The following is a 19,025-nucleotide window of genomic DNA, read 5'->3' as shown; positions in this document are numbered from 1 at the left end:
TCAAGGAGGACTCTTCATGCCTCTATGATTATAGTTCTCCCTAGGTCCAAGTCCATAATGGGTCTCAACTACACTCCATTGTAACAAAGGGGTAAGGTCATCAGGGAGAAATGGGGATGGATTCCTGATTCTGTCCTGTTTACAGGCTGGGCCATCCTCTATCAATTACTGGAGTTAACTTCAGTCCAATACATCAGTCTCGGACTATTCCCTCACACCACAGCCAAATCTATCTATCTATCTATTTATCTATCTATCTATCTATCTATCTATCTATCTATCTATCTATCTATCTATCTCTAGCTATGAAATCAATAAAACAAGCATTTTTAAAAAGGACATGGGGGGCCGGGTGGTGGTGCCCCTGGTTGAGTGCACATATTACAATGCACAAGGACCTGGGTTCAATCCCCCAACCCCCACCTGCAAGGGGAAAGCTTTGCAAGTAGTGAAGCAGTGTTGCAGGTGTCTCTTTGTCTCTCTCACTCTCTACCTCTCAATTTCTGACTGTCTCTATCCAATAAATAAATAAATATAATTTAAAAAATTTAAAACAAACAAACAAACAAGTACATGGTGAAATCTTCTCTTTTGGTATAGCATGAATGGAACTGAAGAGAACTGAGTTGAGTCAAGTAAGTCAGAAAGATAAGGATGAAGCTGGGCTATCTCATTCATAGGTGGTATCTAATAATACAGGATGAATCTTCAGTGGACTGTGGTCTAGCTCAGCAGGTCTGGAGACTTAGAATGGGACAGGGAGGAACACCAAGGGGAGGTTGGGAATATAAGTCCCTGTAGTAGAACAGGAAAATGGTGTGGTGGAGGGGAAGATTACTGTAGCCCATCTTGGGGAAACATGAAAATGTGACAACCACAATCTTGTAAATCTCTCTAAGATGTCAAGTACAATTTTTGTTTCTTTCACAGACAAGCACTACCTACTCTGATTGACTATTTCTGATTTTTGTCATTAAATATTTTAATTCTGTGTTGAAAGCTTGCTTCTGTCAGTTATTTGTGAAATCTACAAAACAGTACCCAAGAGGTAAGGAATGTCACACTTTGAAGGTTTATTGTAAGCTCTGCTGTGTCTACTGGAGACCCAGGAACTAGGATTAGCATTATGATAAAGTTTACTTAATGGGGGCTAGGTGGTGACACACCTGGTTGAGCGCACATGTTATAATGCACAAGGACATGGGTTCAAACTCCCAGTCCCACCTGCAGGGGGAAAGCTTTGTGAGGGGTGAAACAGTGCTGAATACGTTTTTCTGTCTCTCTTCCTACCTATCTCCATCTCCCTCGATTTCTGACTATCTGTAATAAATAAACAAATATTTAAAAAAAGAAACACAAGGCAATGATCATTTTTCTATACTAGAGGAGGTCTACCATGACTATGACCATAGGTCACAATGGAGACATATTTCAATTGAATTGTCACGATCCATGCTCTTAACTGGCCATTTCCTGATGATTTTTCTTTTAGATAGAAACAGAGAGTCAGTGAGAGAGTGAAAGAGACCATAGAACCAAAGCTTCCTTCAATGCCATGGGGGCTGGACTTTAATCTGCATGATGCCCAAGGTAAACCTACACACTAACCAATGAGCTATTTTGCCACCCCTTAATGATTTCTTACTCAAACTTTAAAGGGGTAAAATGGGGAGTCGGGCAGTAGCACAGCAGGTTAAGCGCACATGGTGCGAAGTACAAGGATCAGCGCAAGGATCATGGTTCAAGACCCCTGGCTCCCCACCTACTGGGGAGTCGCTTCACAAGTGGTGAAGTGGCTCTGCAGGTATCTGCCTTTTTCTCCCCTTCTCTGTCTTCCTCTCCACTCTCCATTTCTCTCTGTCCTATCCAACAACAATGACATCCATAACAACAACAATAACTACAACAATAAAAATAACAAGGGCAACAAAAGGGAATAAATAAATTTTAAAAATAATAATAAAAGGGTAAAATGTGTATTTTCCATAAGTCCACCACTCCCTGCACTTCCAGGGCAAAAGTTTATCTTTTTTAAAAATCTTTTCTTTTTAGTTTAATTTGTTTATTATTGGATAGAGACAGAAATTGAGAGAGGAGGGTGAGATCGGGAGGCAAAGAGACAGAGAGACACCTGTAGCTCTGTGTCATCACTCATGAAGTGATCCCCCTGCAGGTGGGGGCCAGGAGCTGGAGCCCTGCACTGTAGTGTGTGTGCTTAACCAAGGGTGCTACCACCTGGCCCCAAAGCAACTTATTTTTATATCAAAATGCTTGCCAAGATGCACTGCAGTAGCCTCATAACACCCCCAGCCTGTGAGTCAGGGCAAAGCTGCCCCTGTCTCCTGTAGTGCCAGCCTATAGTGGGTGCTAACTAGACAGCTGGACACGGAGTGAAAAAAATGAGGTCTTGGATAAACACAGGGTTTTCATACCCAGGAAGTTGCTCTTTCTTTTCCACACAAATAATCAACCCTTGGGTTTTAATGGAAACTTGGAAAGCCTTCTGCATGACAACAGCAGGGTGACTAACCAAGCACTCATTGCATTTGTTAAAAGGGCAGATATTTACTATCTCTAAAAGTGCTGGTCTAAAATGGATAGGCATGGTAGACACACCAGATGGCAGGTGCTGGGATGGATTTTCTTAATTGATTAATTTATGTATGAGAAAAGGAGAAACAGGCTGGCAGTATGGATCGAACTGCCAACACCCATGTTCAGTGGAGAAGCAATTACAGAAGCCAGACCTTCCACTTTCTGTACCCCATAAAGATCCTGGGTCCATACTCACAGAGAGATAAAGAGAGAAAGTTTCCAATGGAGGGGATGGGAGATGGAACTCTGATGGTGGGAAATTTTGCCCCTCTTATCCTATGGTTTTATCAGTATTTTTTATTTTATTAAAAAAAAAAAAAAGAACCAGACTAAGACTACCACTCTGCCACATACAATGCCAAGGACTGAATTAGGGCCTTGTGCTAGAGAGTTCATTGCCTTATCCACTGAACTGTCTCCTGGGTGATGATGGGTAGATATATAAACTCCTGGGTCACACTGGGAAGGATTTTGTTTCCTCCCAGGAGGCAAGCATGAAGCCCCACCTGAACTGTGTTTATCTGGGCCTTGTGCTAGGTTTGCATGCTTGCTGGCTCTAATCATCCATGTAAATATATTAACTGAAATCAAATGTTCACCTAACCAGACAACAATCCTGAAGGAGAGAGAAAGTGTTACATTCGACAGCTTACAGCTATGAGCCACAAAACAGAAATCATCCTTCAAGAGCATTAATGCCATTCACAGAATCCTAGGACAGATAGCATTTATAGGAAATCAGGCAAAATGATGCATAATCAGATGATAGGAATGGCATTTGCTGAGTGTGTGTCTTGAAAATAGAGCAGAATTCATGTTTTTCTTCAGGACTCACTTCCATGGGCAAATCTTTGCAGTGTTCCTTGCATTTAAATTACCACTTGAGGTTCCACCTCAATGGAGGAACTCATTCAGAAAAAGAGGCTACAAAGTCAGGCACAGAAAGAAGGCAGCTCCTCACAAACCTGCTCATGATTACCTAAGAGCTGGATGCAGGACTGGGAGTGGCTCAGTAGGCAAAGCACACACCATGACATGCATGAGGTCCTGGGTTTTACCCCAAGCACCACAGGGAGGCACCATGGACAGCAGCCCCATGGATGGTTGAGTAGTGCCTTGATGTTCAACTCTATCCCCTTCTCTTTCTCTCTCAGAGAGGGAGGGAGGGAGGAACGAAGGCAGTGAAAGACAGACAGACAGACAGACAGAGAGCAATAGAGAGATAGGAAGAAAGAGAGAGAGAGAGAGAGATGATATTAGTCTGGGGGAAATTGCTTAACAATATCATCCATGTATGAGGTCTTGGGTTCATTCCCCAGCACTTCACCGATTAAACAAACAAAAAAACTAGACTCAGATTTTCCCTATAAATCATTAAACTGCAAATTACTTTTTAAAAAATATCCCCCATGTTATGCCAGATGCACTGCAGGCTACTTATTTTATTTTTATTTACTACATAATGAGAGAGAGAGAGACTTACATGAGGTACAGAGAAGGAAAGAGAATACAGAACACCACTTTTCTAGTATATGTGATGCTGGAACTGACCCAGGAACCTGAGGCATAAAACCAGTTATTTCCCCAGCCATGTATTTATTTTTGCCAGAGCACGGCTCAGCTCTGGCTTATGTTTGGTGCCAGAAACTGAACCTGGGACTTTGGCACCTTAAGCATGAAAGTTTCTTGCATTAGCACTATGTCTTGGCACAAGAGTACTTCTTTTTTTTTTTTTTAATTTATTTATTAATGAGAAAGGAGGAGAGAAAGAACCAGACATCACTCTAGTACATGTGCTGCAGGGGATTGAACTCAGGACCTCATGCTTGAGAGTCCAATGCCCTACAAAGTGTGCCACCTCCCAGACCACTGGAGTACTTCTTTTAAGAAAACTGTTAAGGGACCGAGTGTTGGCACACTCAGCTGAGAGAGCATGTTATCATATGCAAGGACTCATGTTTAAGCCTCTGGTCCCCACCTGTGGGGGTAAGCAACACAATCAGTGAAGTAGTGTTGTCGGTGTCTGTCTTTCTCTGTCTCCCCCTTCCATCTCAGTTTCTGTCTCTAATAAATGAATAAATATACAGAATATTTTTTAATTTATCTATCTATTTATTTACTTATTTATTTATTTTTATCAGAGCACTGCTCAGCTCTGGCTTATGGTGGTATGGGGGATTGAACCTGGAACTATGGAGCCTCAGGCATGAGAGTCTCTTTGCATAACCATTATGCTATCTACCCCCACCCAAGAATATTTTTAAAGTTTTAAAGTATTAAAATCACATTGTCAGAAACTTAGAAAAAAACCCCAGGGGGTAGGGTGTGTGGTCATACCACATTAAAACAATTTAATTTTTAAAATGATAAATATTTGATATAGTTAAACTGTGTGTGTGTGTGTGTGTGTGTGTGTGTGTGTGTGAGAGAGAGATACTTCATAGCCATATCCTCACTGAGAAACAAAACAGATCCCACAGGTCTTACATTTTGAGGATCTTTTACAAGTGCTGGCAAGCAATGACAAAAAAAAGGACAGTCAGCTGTGGGTAGCAGTTTCCCGAAGACTGGTAGGTGAGAAAACTTGGACCTGGCTCTTAATTTCTCTTTGGGGATAAAATTAGAGATTCTAGAGGGCCGGGCGGTAGTGCAGCGGGTTAAGCGCATGTGGCACAAAGCACAAGGACCGGCTTAAGGACTCTGGTTCGAGCCCCCAGCTCCCCACCTGCAGGGGAGTTGCTTCACAGGTGGTGAAGCAGGTCTGCAGGTGTCTGTCTTTTCCTCCACCTCTCTGTCTTCCCCTCCTCTCTCCATTTCTCTTTGTCCTATTCAACAATGATGACATCAATAGCAACAACAATAATAACTACAACAATAAAAAGGGCAACAAAAAGGAATAAATAAATAAATATAAAATTTTTTTTAAAAATTAGAGACTCTGCCATTCACTCAGCAAAGAAGTACCAGCATTTGTACAAGATGCTTTGGTTAGTAGCCCAGACTACTTCAGCTGTGAATTGATTAGGTAAGATCTCTCATAAGCTTTACATTCTCAAGTGGCAAGAAGAGAAATACTGCATAGAATAGGAAAGAGAAGTAAGAGAGAGAAGACAGTTTCTTCTATGAATACTAGCTATTTTGAACATGAAGTAGACATTTCAAATTTATGGGATGCATAAATACCTTCAATGCTCTGTGGCCCCACAACATTTAGGGCCTGATGTGCTGGATACTCCACCCGTGGTCTAGCAATGCCTAACTGCTCCATAACGCCATGGAGCAACCTCTGGATGTCTGTTTCTGAGACCCGGTCAGGGGTCCTTGGGCTGTAAGCAAATGTTGAAGTGCATCCAAATGTCAGCCAAAACACTAGGCCAGATAGCATGGTGGAGGCCATTCTGAACCTGCTGAAAAGAAAGAGAACACATAGCAACTGAATGTGATCAGGCAACCGTAAAAATCATGCAACCAACCACTCCAGCAAGTGATTCCAAAACCTTCCTCCTCCTGACCTCGATCTCAGAAAGGAATCTTAAACAATTCCTAGAAGCTTGCATTTGGCTTTAGTATTCAGTCTACTTGTGGGAAGGTACCAAAGAAACAAAGTAGCCCAAGGGATCCAGATGGTGGCTGACCCAGTAAAGAGCACACATTACCACATACAAGGCCCCAAGTTCAGATCCCTCATCTCCACCTGCAGGAAGGAAGCTTCATGAGTGGTGAGGCAGTGCGGCAAGTGTTTCTCCTCATCTATTGTGCTTGCTCTCCCTCTCCCTCTCTCTCTATATATGTATATATATGTATATATATCTTACCCACTATGAAAAATGGCTACCAGGGGGAGTTAAGCGGTATCACAGCAGGTTAAGCATATGTGGTGTGAAGCGCAAGAACCAGTGTAAGGATCCCAGTTCAAGCCCCTGGCTCCCCACCTGCAGGGGGGTCACTTCACAGGTGGTGAAGCAGGTCTTCCGGTATCTTTCTCTCCCCCTCTCTGTCTTCCCCTCCTCTCTCCATTTTCTCTCTGTCCTATCTAACAATGACATCAATAACAACAATAATAATTACAACAACAATAAAAAAAAATAAGGGCAACAAAAGGGAAAATAAATAAATAAAATGGCTACCAGAAATAGTAGAGTCATGGAGGCACCAAATTTCAGCAATAACATTGATAGCAATAAAATAAATCCAAAATAGCCAATTCCTTCTGCATTCTTGGGAAAAAATAGATCAGAGTATCCTGCTGTCATTTTTTAAAAAATTTCTTTATTGCAGGATTACTAATTTAGTTGGCAGTAAAATACAATAGTTTGTACATGCATAACATTTCCCAGTTTTCCCTGCTGTCATTTTTTAATCCTCTCTGTAGTTCTCTAAAAGTTCTACATTTTCCCTGAACCACCATTCTCTCCACCCTCTTCCTAAACACAAAACCAAAACTTGTTCTAACTTTGTGAAAAGGAGGAGTGTCATGTTTGTGTTTCCAGTGTTAGGAGAAAAAAAAGACTCATAGGAAGGACTCAAGAAGACACTAGTGGTGTTTAAAAAAAAAAAGTTGAGCAGTACAATAACTGCTGGACTTTCTATGAGATCCTGAATACAATCTCCAACATCATATGTGCCAGTTATACTCTGGTTCACTCTCTTTCATAAATATTCTTTAAATGTAATGTTACTTTAAAATTTACATTTGAATTTATTTTACTGGTGAGTTGACCTATTTAAAAAATACTGCTGTAGAACTGACTGATTTAAAAGCTAACACACTATTAAAATACTTAAAATAAAAAGTAAGAAAAGATTTGGAGTGGTATAAAGGTATATTTTATCTTAGGAAATAGCTAACACATTTGAGATCGCGGGATGATTAGCGCAGATGAGATATGCGGTATGCTTTCTCTACAAAATACTAGCTGGACATCCTTGAGTAAATGTTTCAGTGGCCTTCTCTAAAAAACGTAGCTAAAGAGAGCATCTGTCTCATAGCGTCGTGAGTGACACCTCCTACCTATTGGAACTCAGGTAGGAGGACTGAAAAGGAGCCTTAAGCTGCTATTATGCTGGGCAAGAGGTAATGAAGAGAACAAGTACTGGGCAGTTCAGTGAAGGAGGGAGGAAACCTAGTCCAGGGAGTCAGCCTGTCCTCACTTCTGGATTCTAAAATTCCAGCGGCATGCAGAACTCAAGGACACATATTCAGACGGGTTTCCCTGCACCTGCTGACCCTGCTCAGAAAGGCCTTCCCAGACCATGGTGCGCAAACCATTCTTTTGGCCATGCTCTAGGATGGGAACCAATCTTCCAGGAAAACCAGATTATGCACAATTCCCAGGTTTGGTTTGTCAGTCAAGGGAAACCTTTGTCTCGCCACCCCTTAATATAAAACATCAGCGCCCAGAAGCTGAGGCAGAAAAGACTGCAACTCTGAGGTAAAGGCAGGAAGCTGACAGCAGCCTCCACAGCCACCTCCATCTTCCCTCCTCCTCGGCTCAGATAGCAGCATGCACCAATGGGATACAGGATGCAGGATGTCCTGTTTCATTTGAACCTAGGCCAGCAGCGTTCTGTGATGACCCCTTAGGCTCCATCGGGAAGCGCCTTTTCTTTGTAGCGGAACCTGCTAATCGCCCCCACCCCACCTTCTTCTGTCCTCCGCCTCCAGCCTCCACCCTCCACCACCGCGCACCCCCTGTCCCAAGTCCGCCCGTAAAAGCCCTCGCGTCGCCCGGAGGCCCCGTGACCCTCGCAGGACTCACAGAGGCCGAGTGGAGCAGCAGCTGCCGGGCAGGGTTGGGGTCTGCCGGGTGCCCTGCGCTGCCGAGGCTCTGGCGTCGCCACCCTCCTGCCAGCTCCGCCCCGTCCCCGCCTTCTGCAGGTGGAGACCTCCCCCGGCTCCGCCCAACATGGGGCTGAGGAAGCTCTTTCCTTCCGCCACCTGCCAGAGACTCTTACTGTCTTTGACTCGAGGAGACAAAAGATGAAGTCCTGAGAACTTCTTAAGGTGGCAGTGCTTTTAGAAGCTGTCTTGCTGAAAATGAAGACTACACTATGAGGTCAATGTAATATAGGAGATTCTGTAAAAGCGACCTAGTGCACGATGGTGGAAAAGGCTGAGGGGAGGAGTGTTTTGCACTTTCATTGAGGTGAGAAATTATACGCATGTCAACGGCTACACTGTAAATCAACCCCCAGTAAAATTATTTAAGTGACACCAAGGACACATGAAAAACAAAAAAAAAAGAGGGCGGTGTACTTGCTGGAGCATGATAGTAGAAAAGAACTAAAGTTGGTAGTGTTTTTTTTTTAGTATTTATTTGCCTCCAGGGTTATTGCTGGGGTTCCAGAGCCTGCACTATGAATTCACTGCTCCTAGAGGCTATTTTTTCCCTTTGTTGCCCTTGTTATCGCTGTTGTTGTCATTGATGTCGTTGTTGGACAGGGAAGAGAGAAACCGAGAGGAGGGGAATATGGGGAAACATACCTGCAGACCTAGTTTGTGAAGCGACCCCTGCAGGTGGGGAGCCTGGGGCTCGAACCGGGACCCTTAGGCCTGTCCCAGTGCTTTGTGTCATGTGTGCTTAACCATCTGCGCTACCACCCGGGTCCCCGTTGGTAGTGTTTTGTAGACTTAACGGGGAGATGAGAAATTGTACCCATGTGTACTGTAAACTGTTATTCCCCTCGCCCCCATAAAATGACGAGGAAATTAAAAAAATCGGGAGTACTACTTCTACTTATTGAAAGCTGATTTTACTAACATGAGTGAGAATCAAGGTATCACTGTTACATATGACGCCATGAATGACCATAATGTTTTATTTATTCCCTTTTGTTGCCCTTGTTGTTGTAGTTATTGTTGTTGATGTCATTGCTGTTGGATAGGACAGAGAAAGGGAGAGAGGAGGGGAAGACGGGAAGAGAAAGATCTGCTTCACCACTTGTGAAGCGACTCCCCTGCAGCTGGGGAGCCAGCCAGGGCTCCAACTGGGATCCTTCTGCTTTGAGCCACCCTAGTAATGTTTTTACGTTCAAATGTTCTAGCCACTGAGCCTTCTCCAGGCTGCCTGGTATTTCTAAGCTTACAGACCAACTAACAAATTACCAAACAGAAATTGTGCCCACTGCACAGTGCAGAAATTTAACCAGCCAGATACAGAATTTTTCTGTAAAATGATTTATAAGAACATCTTTGTGTGAGATAAGAAATTTTGTTTAAATGCATTTACTGGGCCCAGAAAATAGCTTACCCAGTAGAGCATTTGTTGCTTTGACTATGGCCTGGATTTGACCCCTCACACTACTACTGGCACTTAGGGGAGCTCCCAAACAGTGGTCTCTCTCCCTCCTCTTTCAGAAAAGTAAACAGCAGGACTGGGGACAATGAAACTGCATGTACGAGGCCCCAGCATCACCCACAAAAATTGAACATCACCCATAAAAATTGAAATGTTAAAAGACATAATAAAAATCACAAATTCTTAGTAAAGTACCAAGGAGTCTGAGAATAATTGATTTGATGTTGGCATCTTGAACTCTGTCCTAGTTAAATGCAGCAACCCATTAGCACCTACAGCAATTCTGTGCAAAGAGGGACCCACAAAGTTTAATGCTGACAGTTTTTTGGGTTGGAAACAAGCTTCTTGCCCTAGTGTCATCCTCTCCAAGTGATGTTTTTGTTTCCAGCTTTCCATTCAGTGAATGCTCAGTAAATAGGATAAATACTACTAGTTCTAGGCTCAGAGACAAGAGTGGCCAGGGAGATGGCTCAGCATAGTGAGGGACTTGCATATGAGGCTGTGTTTGATCCCCATGGACATGTTACCATTTCTCTCACACCAAATCTTTAATAGATTTCTTATACCCTGGACTTGGTAAGTGTCATAATCCTACACTAGATTCTTAATGATTATATAAAGTTGTCAAACTATCAACTCACTTATATAATTATATTGTATAAAATGTTAATTCAAAGTATAAGTTTAAATAGATTTGTTTAATAATCATTTGGGACAATTTTAAGAGATACTTTGAATTTTATTAATGTTTCAGTCAAGTTATTTTCCCAAGTTACTTTTAATGTCTATGTCAAATAAATAATTTACACATAAGACAAAATCATTACAGACTTTTGTGAGAGTTCAAAGTATAAGAACCTTAAGTAAATGTACAAAGATGCATCAACTATTTTAAATTCTAAAGTCAAGCATATGCAATAAGAAATCACCTTGATTTAAATCTTCCAAGCTTAATTATCCCTGGCTAAATTCAGTATTGGGCAAAACAGAAACAAATATGTCTGTGCAAATTTACTTTAAAGACATTATGGTGGGGGCCAGTGGTGGCACACTTGGGTAAATGCATATTATCACCCTGTATAAAGATCCGTGTTTGAGCCCCTGCTCCCCACATGTAAGGAGGATGCGTAATAAACAGAGAAGCAAGTCTGCAGGTGTCTTTCTCCTTCTCTATCTCCCTTCCCTTTCAATTTCTCTATCCTGTCAAATAAATTAGAAAAAGAAAAAGTGAAAGAAAAAAAAAAAAGGCCACCAGCAGCTGATACTGAGCCCCAGTGATAACCCTGGTGGCAATTAAAAAAAAACAAAACAAAAAAACTCTAAGGTCAATTAATTCTGCAGCATCATAGGCTATATAAACACATCATCATTTATTTTGTTTCAGCCATTATTATTAGAAATTTCTTTCTGACTTGGGAGGAAAAACTCAGGAAATCCGTATAACTAATTTCATTCTTCGTATCATGCTTAACAATTCACACAATTTTGCAAGACATTTCTTATAAAAACAGTCAACAATTTATTTTGAGTTCACAAAATTAAGCTTAAATACTACCATAATTATAAGAAATGAAGTAGTCACATGTCAAAAATCCAAGTTGCTTATGCAATGAGATTAAAATCTATTACTTAATTAACCTGAGCTATAAACCAACGCAGATAGCCTGCAGTCAGATCACTAATCACTTTATTTACATTAGAGATAAGTAGAACATCTATCAATTACAAATCTACAGGTTTACTTGTTGGTAATAGCTGAGCTTTCCCAATAGGATTTTTTGGAGAGCCCTTATACCATATCCTTTCTCTTTCTGATGACTTCCTACATACCCTGTTATTTATCCCAGGAGAAAATCCCCTATTACTATTCACAACAGATCTTAATCCATCATGGTTTGTTAGATCATCCAAGGGAATTTTAACATAGCCACCAGTTATTACTTCCCGTTTACAAACTCTGGTAGACTCAAGAGAAATATCCAGGGAGTCTGGGTGCCTTTTTATCTTTGAAGATGTAGACGTTAACTCCATGCTTGATTTTGAAACTACATTAATATTGGACTGTTCACATGATGTAGGTTTCTGTTCTTTAGGGCCTGATCTAAGACAGGAAACAGAGGAATCTTTTGATGTACTTTCCAAACAAGAAGCAAGAGCACTTTCACAGCTCACCGCTTTAACCAGAGGAGAAACAGCATCACCTGGCAGCAGTTTACACCTCACTGGTTGTCTGTTATACTCTAATAAAGAATTAATTCTCCTGACAGATTGACGGACAGGTGTACGCTGAAACTTCAGAGGTGACTTAACTTTAGTTCTGTTTGGTTCATTTAAAGAAAGCTTGTTAAACCACTGTATGTGGTCTGAGACCTTTCCATGCTCCATTGTTTGTAAAGTTTCAGAAACCATCTTTTCACTTGTTTCCACTAGTGACTGCTGTTTAACAATTCTCACAGGCTTAGCTTTTGAGAAGCTTGTTTCAATTGATGTAATCTTCTCTGAGGAAGAGGTCTTAGTTATGTCATCCTCCCTGGAAGCTATGTATTTTAGTAAGCTCTCTTCAATCATGTTCTCATCCTCCTTTAATTCAGTATCAAGTTTGTCCTTTGGGGTCTGCTCTTTCTTTAACTGTTCACCGGGCAATTCTTCTTTGCTTAAACAATTATTTGTCATATCTGAATGAATGTTTTTTTCATGTTCCATCTTTATCTGAGTTGAATGACATTTTGTAGTTTCTTTATTCATTTCTTGCATTTGTTGTAATGAGAAGTCTCTTTCTGAGAAACTAGTTTCATCTTTATTAGAATGGTGTTCCTTTGACTCTATAACAGTCAAATCATTTGCTTCAAATAGATTTTCCTCTGGGCTATATTCTATAGATGTTTCATGTGATTTTACTTCCCTCACACTAGTTATTGGCGACTGCCCGTGATGTATCAAGGCTTGAATATTACTTCCAGATTCAGAAAATGCTTTTTGAACTTTCTCCAAAGTCTCTGTAGTCAAGTTATTTTCATCTCCACTAAGAGAGCTTCCAGTTACATCAATGTGCTTACTGTGCACATTAGAAGGAGTGAGTTCATATGAACTTACAGGTGACTTTTCAACTGTAATATCAGACTCCAAGGCAGAGTTCCCTACCTCAAGATGCCCTGTGCTTGGAGAAGCTTCATTTCCATCTATTTCTTGAAAATTTGAATTAGTAGGTCCTGTCCAAGACATCCGGTAACTTGTTTCATGTAGTCGTTCTGGAGTTAATAAGTTTTCTGAAGATTTACTGATCTTTTTTGAACCTAAAAAAAAAGCAGTTTAGCTATTTTAATAAATTTATAACTGGCTTAGTTTTGAAATATGCAAACACATGCTGAGTAAAGGTGTTAAGCATTAAGTATCAAATCACATTAAGTCATTTTAGTGTAGAAGTATCAAAACACTTTCATATTTACAAGTATAACAATCTCCAATTATTCATAGAAAACTACAATGCCAACTCAAGTATTTTCATTACCCAAACATGGATTTTTCATTTCTATAACAATCACTTATTTTACTATTAAGAGAGCAACTAGTATAAGGTGTTTTAGGTAGAACTCTTACACTATAGTGTAAATATACCTTTCCTTGCTAATCTTTCATCAATATCTGGGCTAAAAATTAAGCCAGTCTTTACAGATTCAATCCTGTTTTTCAAATTTTGTTGATTTGCAAGTCGTTGACCAACATTTTCACGTCTATTAATAACAGGATATTCTGTATTATTCTGTAAAAACAAACAAAAAAAACTGGTTAAGAAAAAAACTTAACTACTTACAAATAATAAGACAAATGTTTTAAGGGCTGAGCAGTACTCTGTATTGGTAGTAATCAGTATCCTCTATAGCTAATTTTAAAAACAGGTAATTGAGAAGCAATTATACACTTGCAGATAAATAGATGAAAACTATAAACATATGACTCAGCTATTCATTGGTATTTCAAGGTCTATAATAAAGTCTCATTATACTAACTCCCCCCCCAAACTTACACACATGGAGCTTACATTCTGGGGGGGGGGGGGCAACATACAACAGAAAATAAAGTAAATTATATCATATATTATATAGAATGAAAACCACAAAAAAACAAAGGAGGTCAAAAAATTGTGATGAATTGGGGAGTGATATTAAATATTTAAAATGCAAGTGGGGTAGATAGCATAATGGTTATGGATAAAGACTCTCATGCCTAAGGCTCCAAGGTCCCAGGTCCAGTCCCCTGCACCACTACAAGCCAGAGCTGAGCAGTGCTCTAGGGTGGGAAGAAAGATGCCATGAAGGTATAAGGAAGAAAATTTCAGAAGAGGAAAATGTCAATGCAGGTTCTAAAGCAAAATTCTGGCATTCAACAAATACATGGCAAGGGAGCAAATTAAAATCAAGTTAGCAAGGAGCAGTAACAGGAAAGCTTGAAGAGGAAGAACAGGAACAGACCATGCAGTATTACTGCAGGTCAGTGTAGGTGTCAGCTTTCTTCTTTAAAAGATGAAGACTCAGTGGATGATTCTAGGCTTAGCTGAAATTTGCTTTTATTGTATGAAACCAGTCAAATCATAGTTCTAGTGCCAGGGACCAAATGCAGGGTCTCACACATGTACTCTAGTGCTGAGCCATTTCACCACCTCATGGTTTTAAAAGGATTATTTTGGCTGCAGCTGGGTTGTGGAGCACATTACCATGCACAAGGACCCAGGTTCAAGGCCCTCGTCCTCACCTGAGGGGGGGGGGGGCGGTTAAACAGTGCAATTATCTCTTCCCCCTTTCAACTTCTCTGTATACAAAACAGAAAATAAAAATTACATATATATAAAAGGTTTTTTTTTTTTTTCTTTTTGCTTTCAGGGTTATTTCTGGGGCTCGATGCCTGTACTGCGAGGCTACTGTTCCTGGAGGACATTTTTTCCCATTTTGTTGGCTTTGTTGTTGTTATTATTGCCACTGATGTTATTGTTGTTGGGTAGGACAGAGAGAAATGGAGAGAGGAAGTGAAGACAGAGAGGGGGAGAGAAAGATAGACACCTACAGACCTGCTTCACTGCCTGTGAAGTGACACTCCGCCCCGCAGGTGCGGAGCTGGGAGCTCAGGATCCTTACACTTTGCACCATGTGCGCTTAGCCCGCTGTGCTACCTTCTGACCCCCATAGAAGGCTAATTTTAGGTACAGTACTGCACAAAGACAGACCTGACCAGTAAGATCTCACTGTAACAGAGCTCTGAAAAACTTAGAAATGTGTAAGAGTGAGAATAGGATAATCCAAATATAGAAAGATAAGACTGCTTAATGGTTTAAGACAGGAGAAAAAATGAAGAGTCAAGAACCTCTGTAGGACTTAGTCCTTTAGGACTAAGACTGAAAAGAGAGAGATGGGTGTCTTTTCTGATGGGGATAGTGGAGAAATAGAGATAGCAAAAAAAAAAAAAAGCATTTGGAAAGCTCTATTTGGTAACGTGTGCACTCAACGAAGTGTGCCACCTCCTGGTCCCTAGGACAGATCTACATGGAACAGGTTACATTTGAGATGTCTATTGGATCAACGTTCAAGTAGGGAGCTCAAGCAGACAGATGCTGAGAAATATCCACACTGTTCAGGAGAACATTCTGACCTGACGATCATCACCCAAGAGAGTGAAAAGTCCAAGTTTTGGGTACCCCAGTGCAAAGAAAGCAAAACAAAAGCACACAACAGACTAGGTTACTGTTCAGCTCAAACACTGTTAGCAAGTCAACCAAGGATTGCTAACTTGAACAATTCCTGATTTTTTTTTTTTGAGGAGCCTTTTATTTATCATCTTCTTGGAGAGGTGGTTAATGGTTTATAGTACTGTTGTTGACATACAGATACAATTTCTCGTCTCCCTATGTCTGCAAAACACTCTTACCCCCAACTTAGGTCCTTTTCCATGGGAAACCATGCATCCAGACGCCAAAGCTACCCCCAGTACCACCCACCTCCCCTGCCCCTCTCTTTCCCTAGTCTTTTGCTTTGGTGCAAGGCATCAAACCAGCCCAAGTTTTACCCTGTGTTCTCCTTTCATCCTTGTTTTTTTTAATCCCACCTGAGTGAGATCATCTAGTATTTACCCATCTCTTCTTGGCTTATCTCACTTAACATGATTCCTTCAAGCTCCATCCAGGATGAGGCAAAAGAGCTCTTAATGATTCTCAACAGCCAAGGAGGACTCCATTGTGCATATATAGACATCAAAACTTTCTTAGCCACTCATCTTTTGTTGGACACCTGGCTTACTTCCAAGTTTGGGCTACTATAAATTGTGCTGCTATCAGCATAGGTGTACAGGGTCCAGGTTTTTGGCTGAGTTTGGCCAACTCTTTATATTCTGGTCACTAGCCTTCTGTCTGATGGCATGTAAAGATCTCTCCCACTCCATAAGGAGTCTGTTTTGGTGGTGGCTCCTTTTGCTGTGCTTTTCAGTTTGATATAGTCCTTATGTTTCGACTTGAGTCATCAAAGATGCCTTTAAAATTTAGATTGAAAAGAATTCTGCTAATGGTTTCCTCTAAATATTTCATAGTTTCTAGTTTAACTTCCAAATATTTGATCCATTTAAAGTTTACTTTTGTGTGTGGTGAGATGTAGTGATCCAGTTTCATCCTTCTGCACATTTTAACCCAATTTCCCAAACACCATTTGTTGAAGAGACTCTCCATTCCCTATTTAATAGTTTAGAAATCTTGTCAAAAATTAGATGTCCAGAGGAGTGACGGCCAGACAAATCTTGAATTTATTGATGACTTTTACAGGTGCATTGAACTGAGTGTTAGAGATGACAGTTTCACTGGAATTAATTTAAGCAGACTAGAAAAGAATGAACTAGAGCTCAATTCCACATCTGGTATGTAAGAGTAAGGAATGGGATAGTAGTTGAGATGGAGGAGTAGGAGGCTCTTTTAGCATCACTTCTACAGTTTCATGTTAATGTTAACATCAGTGGAATGGTGGAAGGTACTTACCACGTCTTTGCTACTTTTCCCCAGACTAAATTTCAAACGAAGAGATCTTCGAACCATTTCTTTACGACTAATTTTAGGAGAAAAACACCCTGCTTTTCCTGATTCTACCCTAAAAGGAGAAAAATTGAAATATCAGTCTATAGTTTAAAAACTAGAGAATTTCTTACAAAAAGAATATTTTTGGGAAAGCCCATGGCAAATCAAATTTCTAGTAACTGGACATAACAATACTTTGCTAAAATCAGCTCTATGTTGTAAGATACCATACACGAATAATGCATTTACATATACAGAAATGATCTTTCGCAAAGGGAGATATATCACTATTAAAGCATAGTTCTTGCATGCCTAAGACTCAGAGGCTCCCAGGTTCAATCCTAGCACCCACCATATACTAAAAAAAAAAAGAAAAAAATCCTTAAATTTTAAAAATATTCTGATTATTACAAAAAATTTAATTACAGAATTATGTATGACTCTTTATTTTCATTAACAGGAAATTGGAAAACAACAAATTTTCAATATAAACTAGGATTTCAAGCAAACAAAATGGGGACTAGGAGGCAGCTCAGTGGATAGAGCTCATATACTACCATGTTTGAGGCCCTGGGCTGAATCCTGGTAAGACGACGTGAGTACCCAGGGATGGTTAGATGTCTCAAGATAGAAGTGACAGTGCTTTGGTATCTCTCTCCCTAAGTATTCATCATCATCATCATCATCATCATCATCATCATCATCATCATAATAATAAATCTGCTTCCCCCAACTCCTGGGGGGGGGGTAGAGACACAACAACATCAAGAGAAAAGGGAAAAAAAAAAAAAAAAAAGCCCTGGACCTCAGTTTACTGCTTGGCAAAATAAGGTAAATCTATGTTAAAGAAAGAAAGGAAAGAAAAGAAAAGAAAAGAGCCAGGTGGTGACAAACTCAGGTTTGAGCCCCTGGCCCCCACCTGCAGGGGGAAAGCTTTGTGAATGGTGAAGCAGGGTTGCAGGTATCTTTCTGTCTCTTTCCCTCTCTTGATTTCTGACTGTCTCTATCCAATAAATAAAGATAATTAAAAAAAAATTTTTTTAAACAGGGATGGAGTGCAAATAAAGTGAATTCAAATTACGACTTGTTATCTGGAGAATATATTGCTATATCAGGAACTTGATTAGTAAGACTATAACAGAAGGCAGTTCAAATAAAGTCCATACTCCCAGAGGGTTAGAGAATAGGAAAGCTCTATACAGCTATCAAGAACAATGAACCCACCTTCTCTGACCCATCTTGGACAGAGCTAGAAGGAATTATGTTAAGTGAGCTAAGTGAGAAAGATAAAGATGAGTATGGGATGATCCCACTCATCAACAGAAGTTGAGAAAGAAGATCTGAAAGGGAAACTAAAAGCAGGATCTGACCAAATTGAAAGTAGGGCACCAAAGTAAAAACCCTGTGGTATGCGGCTTCCTAGGCCAGTGGGGAGGGGGGTGGGATGAGACACAGTCTTTTGGTGGTGGGAATGGTATTTATGTACACTCCTAGTAAAATGTAGTCATATAAATCACTAGTTAATTAATATGAGAGGGGGAAAATTAATTGTATGTCTCGAAGTGTTTAAAACACAGACTGAGTCTTCTTTATAGGCTGTGTATTTGATATGCGGACTCTCTCAAAAGCCCAGACCAAGTAGATCAGAAGCAACCGGTGGCACAGCTATATACAAGATACTGGGTACTGTACAGCAAACCCTAACAAAAGGACTTTTCAAAGTTAACCCAATTACCAAATAATGTGATAATAACAATAACTATCCATCGTCTTTTTGAACCCTAAGTAAGCAGGAATCTCACATTTCCACTATAGAACTTGACTTTCCCCTAGTCCTGGAACCTTAGGATAGGGCACACTTTCCGGCATGCCTCTCCCAATCCATATCAAATAATACTGCGTCAGCCGATCGCAACCTAATCAACGCAACCATTGCCACCTCAACATGTTTCAGCTCAGACTGTGTCCAGAGACTCCAGGAGTGGAGTGACAACCCTTCAGCTTCATTACTCGGGTGAGACCTTTCCTTTCATAGTATTCTCTAATTCCATCTCAGGTGGTTCACTTTCTAACAAAAACCCAAAACC

General features: G+C 40.5%; 2 protein-coding genes across 4 annotated transcripts in view; both read right to left on the bottom strand.

The window, feature by feature from the left end:
- The window catches only part of SCG5 (secretogranin V), a 65,111-nt gene extending 56,504 nt beyond the window's left edge, over positions 1 to 8,607 (bottom strand). The window contains exons 1-2 of one of the 3 annotated variants that reach the window (XM_016187521.2): positions 8,355 to 8,607; positions 5,779 to 6,002 (exon numbers count right to left, since the gene is read on the bottom strand). In XM_016187521.2, the coding sequence (XP_016043007.1) occupies positions 5,779 to 6,002; positions 8,355 to 8,503 (373 nt within the window). In that variant the 5' untranslated portion in view covers positions 8,504 to 8,607. The remainder of the gene's footprint in view (positions 1 to 5,778; positions 6,003 to 8,354) is intronic. The other 2 variants (XM_016187522.2, XM_007521715.3) reach the window with 2 other exon arrangements.
- Positions 8,608 to 10,664: 2,057 nt separating this feature from the next.
- ARHGAP11A (Rho GTPase activating protein 11A) overlaps positions 10,665 to 19,025 on the bottom strand; it is a 31,420-nt gene continuing 23,059 nt past the window's right edge. The window contains exons 11-13 of the mRNA XM_007521689.3: positions 16,903 to 17,011; positions 13,509 to 13,653; positions 10,665 to 13,186 (exon numbers count right to left, since the gene is read on the bottom strand). Coding sequence (XP_007521751.1) covers positions 11,616 to 13,186; positions 13,509 to 13,653; positions 16,903 to 17,011 — 1,825 coding nt within the window. The 3' untranslated portion in view covers positions 10,665 to 11,615. The remainder of the gene's footprint in view (positions 13,187 to 13,508; positions 13,654 to 16,902; positions 17,012 to 19,025) is intronic.

The sequence above is a fragment of the Erinaceus europaeus genome, chromosome 16 (assembly GCF_950295315.1).
Source record: "Erinaceus europaeus chromosome 16, mEriEur2.1, whole genome shotgun sequence".
In the NCBI taxonomy this organism is placed as follows: Eukaryota; Metazoa; Chordata; class Mammalia; order Eulipotyphla; family Erinaceidae; genus Erinaceus; species Erinaceus europaeus.
Note: the sequence above shows the minus strand (reverse complement) of the source record. Positions and strands in the feature narration are given on the sequence as shown.